This window comes from Drosophila yakuba, chromosome 3R (genome assembly GCF_016746365.2).
Source record: "Drosophila yakuba strain Tai18E2 chromosome 3R, Prin_Dyak_Tai18E2_2.1, whole genome shotgun sequence".
NCBI lineage: Eukaryota > Metazoa > Arthropoda > Insecta > Diptera > Drosophilidae > Drosophila > Drosophila yakuba.
The window spans coordinates 9,443,010-9,449,009 of record NC_052530.2 but is presented as its reverse complement, the minus strand read 5'-3'; the positions used below and the strand labels follow the sequence as shown (position 1 = coordinate 9,449,009).

The 6,000-nt window shown below is 38.3% G+C and overlaps 1 protein-coding gene across 6 annotated transcripts in view; it reads right to left on the bottom strand.

Moving 5' to 3' along the window:
• Positions 1 to 1,347: 1,347 nt before the first annotated feature.
• The window catches only part of LOC6536119 (homeotic protein antennapedia), a 102,941-nt gene continuing 98,288 nt past the window's right edge, over positions 1,348 to 6,000 (bottom strand). For all 6 annotated transcript variants that reach the window (XM_015192085.2, XM_039375313.1, XM_015192088.2 and 3 more), the window contains one exon: positions 1,348 to 3,073. In XM_015192085.2, coding sequence (XP_015047571.1) covers positions 2,823 to 3,073 — 251 coding nt within the window. In that variant the 3' untranslated portion in view covers positions 1,348 to 2,822. The remainder of the gene's footprint in view (positions 3,074 to 6,000) is intronic.

The window sequence follows — 6,000 nt, the reverse complement described above, 5'->3', positions numbered from 1 at the left end:
GTTCCCTCGATGTTGCTGATTCGGCCATGGAAATGCCATATTCACATTCGCATCCGTGAGTCCAAATTGGCAGCTGCTCAAATCGGTGGCTATTTATGTCATCTAGGGATGCGTTGTCATTGCCTTGAACACCTCTGTGAGAAAGCTGACATCTCTTCCGCCAGCAGTCCCATACAAGGATGCCTGCTGGGCATTTTCCAAACTGAAAATTCTGCCTAAATTATTCATGTTATTCTGTGACATAAGCGTGAGCACATTCACTGAATTTCGCGATTACAAATGGCTGGCGATTACGCCAACAATGAAATTTCAATTTGTTTGAGCTCCTGACTGGCTCAAAGATCGGGTTGAGTCAACCTGAAGTGAGTTTATGCGGGTGGAGCAGCTGCTGATCGTGGTCTTCGGGTCCGGGGCTTAGGTGTCTGGGTTGGCCATTGGTCAGTGCTTTGTTAATGCCAATTGATTAATCGCTTATTATGATGTCAGATTAATAAGATCGTTTCAAAAATGGTCCGCAGTCGAGGTCTGCAAAAAAAAATGTTTAGTGACTTTAACCACGTGAAAATGATATATCAATTCAGTGCTTACCCTCTGACGTAATCAGTGGCCTTAGAAAATCTCCATTCATGCGATTAGTGTACAATAAAAATACCTAGGGATATACAAAAATTATTAGTTAAATACAAAATAATTAAATTAAAAAACTTACCTTCGCTCTTAGGAGCTCCAGACAACTGGGATTCACTAAAATACCCCTTCCTAATAATAGACAGCTCGTAATAAATTTTTAAATACTATATTTTTATTATAAATATTACAAATAAAAACAAAATCTCATTTGTAATTTAATTATAATATTCTTTATGCTTTTCGCTTTGCAGCCCTTCCACTGCGTTCTCCGTTCACTTCTTCACACTAACGTTTAAATTTTATTTACAACAAATTGTTTAGCTTCCACATTTCGTTCCAATTTCGCACAAATGCTTGGGTTTATTTAATGTTTTAGTTTGTTTCAAATATATATATTGTATTCAACGCTTTCAAATTTTGTTTCTTGTGAATTTCTACTTTCTATATATTTTTTTCTTTTCTTTTTTTTTTAATAATTTTCATAATTGAAACTTAAATAATTAGTTTCTTACAGAATGAGGCCGAAAGTTACGTATCTGGATTGAGTTGAATTTTGCTCTCAAGGTTGTTTAGCCAATACTTCGCTAAGTTTTTTCAGATTTATCTTGACTATTCTGTTCTATTGCAAATCACAAATCCTTTCACCTGGGATTGGATTGGGAATTGGACTGGGAAGGGAAATGGGATTTCTGGGGAATTTACAAACGAAACACTCTATAAAGTTACATGTTTTGTATTAGGCTTGTTAAATATATATATCTACATATAAACATATCATACTTTATAGTTTTCCATTCCGTTCTCCTTTTTTTCTCCTTCGTTCCTTTGACTTTGGTATATGGATTTCCACAGATGGCGTGGAAAATGAGTTTAAGTTACGTACACATACATTAATATAGTTGTTAGGCAAATATTCATATATAAATCGTTCGGTTGCTCTTTCAAAATGGGTTCCCTAATTTCTCGTATAATAATGCATTTTAATTTACTACTTTACAGGGGTTTCGTTAGAATTCATTGTTTATACATTGATTTTGTGTTCCTCTGTTAACAATTTTTATTTCTCTTCTTCACTTGCCAATTGATATTTTTTTTAATTCGGTATACTTTATATCCTTTTCGACCTAATTCGATTTTTGTTTTTTGCAAGAACTAAAGATTGCACAAGAAATTACATATAAAAGAAAGTTCAGAGATAATAGGTATTTAAACCAAAAAAAAAAAGAGGAACTCTCCAATCGGTTAAGCTTAAATATCCAGTTGCGAGTTTTCTAAAGTTGAATTGCCGTAGAAATTTACATACATCTTTTTTAGGTTGGCCAATCTTTTGCTATTTATTTTCATTTATAGTTAAGCTTCTGCCAGTTTTTGGGTTTTACTTTTATTATACGTGCAAAACGTTTAGTTTACTTTAAGCAACGCTCTTTCGTGGTTTTGGTTTTTTTTTTGTCTAAAAGTGCGACATTCACCTAGATCAAAGTTTTCTGTTATCATGTTCAGAGCTATTTAAAATGTATAGGTTTCACGAACTATCATGCAATGGATTGTGACGCCATTTGTTTTTTATTTTATTTTTATTGGATTTTACTTTATATTTTTGCGCTAGGATTGCTACAAACATTGATTTAGTTTAATCTTTATGTTTTAGGCTTAGGGTTTATGCTGGGGTGTATATATAAGTTATTCGTACAGTACTTATGACGCGTAGAACTAATGTTGTAGTATATATGCTTCATATATAATTATTTATATATTACTCCTTGCCTTCAGCTTTACTTGGTATCATTTAAAGTTATTCATATATTTATGTGTATATATACGCATTATAGTTAAATATAGCTTATTTAGATCTGAGGTCACATGAGTTGGTTTTGTTTGAGTTTTACGCTTTACTTGTATCTTTATCGTAATCGCTATCTTTACGTTTATCTTATTTCGCTTTCTCCACTTGCCTTTCGTGTACAATTAAATAATAAGTAGAAAATAATAACAATTAACTAAGTTGTAGGTAGAGTTCTCAGCTCTTCTCTTTGTTTAGTTTAGTTTAGTTTAGGTTTGTTCACGCGAAGTTCAACGGATTGGATAGTTAATAGATAGTCCTCAGGGATCGAAGTAATTCATTGCGCTCCTCCAAACTAACGTAAATTTTATTTAGATAGAAATTTTATTTAACTGGGTAGACTCCGTCGATCCTACTGCGGACTGTTGGGTGGCGTTATCTCGTCCCCTTCGCCTCCAGATCCCGGCTCGCCCTTCGTCTTGTTCTCCTTCTTCCACTTCATGCGCCGATTTTGGAACCAAATCTTTATCTGGCGCTCCGTGAGACACAGGGCGTGGGCGATCTCGATCCTCCGTCGACGGGTCAAATAGCGATTAAAGTGAAACTCCTTCTCCAGTTCTAGAGTCTGGTACCGGGTGTACGTCTGCCTTCCGCGTTTGCGTTCTGTTGGTTCCAAGTAAATAAAACAATTTTCACAATTAAAATCAATGCAACGCATGACCGGCCACCAATTCAACGACAACAAATTCTACAATATCTACAGGTCCACTAAAGTGCATACGACAACCAGAGCTGGAGTAAATGTATATATACTTATTTATTTATTGTTGTCTTGTATTTTTTGTTCTTTTTTTCTCCCGGAGAATCGGACGAGGGAATGGGTAACCCAAAACCACATGAAGCGAGGCGCTGCGACTCTGAAACTGAAGCTGATTAAAAGACAACCTTACCGAATTCGGATATTTGTACTTGTCAAAAAAAAGAGAAAAAAAAAAACAGAGCCTACAACAGGTCTGTGGCGAGAGGTAGGACGCCGAAGGGGTCTCCCCTATAGGAACTTCGGGTTTGATTTTCAGGCTATACCCTTTTTAGAGGTATAAAGACTATAAGGGGCATTCAAAAAACACTTATGAAAGTATAGCATAATCATAAACCGCTTGTAGGTTTCGTGTAGTTTTAATTGGATTGGTATACCTAGGTTTTTTGTACTAATTAAATTTATATGTTATGAATTCTATATAAATTATTTTATTTTATTTTAGCTTGGAGCAATCATCGTTCGTTTATGCCCGAACTTCGGTTTTACTTGTGGATTAAACTCGGCGGAGATTTCATGGGCATCAAGCGGCGAGCAGACAAGGTAACTAATTATGCCCCAATGCGGTCTGTCCGTCGTTCATCTGCCCGTCCGTCCTTCTGTCCGTATCTTTGTCCGTAAAGCAGAGAGGTATCATGCCGCTGATTCAGGCAAGTGCAGTTTTACCTTCGAGTCCCGCTTCAGCCCCTCGAGCTTCTCCCCTTTGGACGGTAGCTGAGCATAACTGTAAAATAATTCGGCATAATTACGAAGGCTGCCCCTCCTCCTCGAAAGAGCTCCATTTTGAAAGCAACCAACCAAATGAGTTCGGCGCCTAATGACACTGACTATAATTATAATTTCGGTAATGACAAAAAAAAGAGCTTCGTGAAAATGTCGGGAAAAAATATGTCAAATATAATACGCAGCAGCAAATATTATAATTGTCAATGGCGAAGGTAGGTAATTGAAATGGGTTGCTAGCGTGAGAAGCCATTATTCGGGTGGAGTTTTCCCGCCCGCCTATCGACTGCTTTTCCTGAGATGGTTTTTTGGGCTGGAAAATGCCCGGCCGGAAATTGAAAGGCGACCACAGCACAGCAGCATTGGCATTGCGGTGGCTTTTGAACAACCACGCCAAGCGGCAATCAGTTGAAGCCACTTCACCCCAAAAACGCAGCCCCCGAGGTGGGCAGTCTTAACTATTTTTTAATAACATCTTCAGCATTTGTCTTGCTCAACTCGCTCGACCAATTTTTTCTATTTTAATATTTTTTTTTTTGTCTTCCATCTCGGGCTCGAGGTCATTACATCATAAGCTTTTTTATGTATTTTTTCTTTCTTTTTTTTTGTATTTTATGCGGCAACCATTAATGCGCGCGGATCCAAATCATATAGAACAGGGGGCGGAGGTGGCGATGTACACAGGGGACCAGCACAGCGGTGGTCAGAGCAGCTACCTTCTTTTAAATGACACGGCTGATGCCATGTCTATAACCCGAGGCGTTCGCATTTAATCATCATCAGTTAGACGAGTCGCTGTGCCGGCAAAAAATCTTGAAAGATTTGTGGCAAAAAGCGTGCGTGGTCATCCCCCTCGCCATCCGCATCCATCCTTGCAGTCCGCGAAGAATCCACGAGGCGAAGTCCAAAGAGTTGAGTATTAGGTGCGGATTAAGAGCGGAATAAATGGGTTGGACTTTCCCCCCAGATGATAGATAGCAAATGGGAGGAGGTACAAGGGCGTATGATATTGGAAAGTATAGAGTATATATGCAACCAAATATTTAATGTATATTTTATTTTAATCATAATCGAATACCAAGGCTTGCAATTATCACTCACTTTCCAAATCAAATACACTTCACTTGCGTCAGCCCATTACCATTCCTGTGCTTCCCATCTGATTACTATCTTATTCTCCAGCGGTACACGTTCAGCACATGACCATTTCCATTTCCATTACCATTTTCATTACCATTTGCATTTCCACACCCTTTCGACGTACAGAAGCTTTTGCTAATAATTAGCAACACAAAGCTGTACGCCTGCCCCTCATGCATTGCAAATAAATGATTATTTTAATTGAAGAAAACACCTACAAGTTATGCACACAATACGTGCATCTCGCTGGAAAACTAAATACACTCGAGGGGCGGAGGTTATGTCTGGAAATGTCTGTGCATTGGCAATTTAAGAGCGGGCGCTCTCAGAAATTTGTTTTTAATGATATATAATATTTCCATCACTCAGAATACAAGAAGAAACATTTGTATAAAAAAAAAAGTAAGGAAGAACCATGAAATACTTGTTTTTCTATATACTTTTAAGGCGAGTGGTGATCAGTTAGGGCGCCCCTTTTTTCTGGGCAGGAGCTTCGAACTCAGCGCTGAGAAATTATTATAAACGCATTAATGGCGCTTTGGGAAGGGAAGCCAAGGGCAGGGGAAAGTGGAACCCGAGGTGGAGGTATCAACAACAGAAATATAATAAAGGTGAAACAATTAATATGAGGAGTAGCGATATATGTGAAGTAGCAACGGCAAACCTCAGAGGTTCTCCGCTCCCCTGCCACGCCCCCGCCCCGCTGTCCCTCCGCCTCCTCACCGCCCCTCAGACGGCTCATACATCTAAAGTGGCTGAGTGGTTGACTGGCGTACCGAGTGGACCGAGAGCATTAATGCTTTTTGATATGAAAGCGTATTGTAATTAAATTGCGATTAGGCCACCATTTTAACCATTTTACTCTTTTTTTACACTGCTCCGGCTCCATAATGGATTTTATTTCATTTGC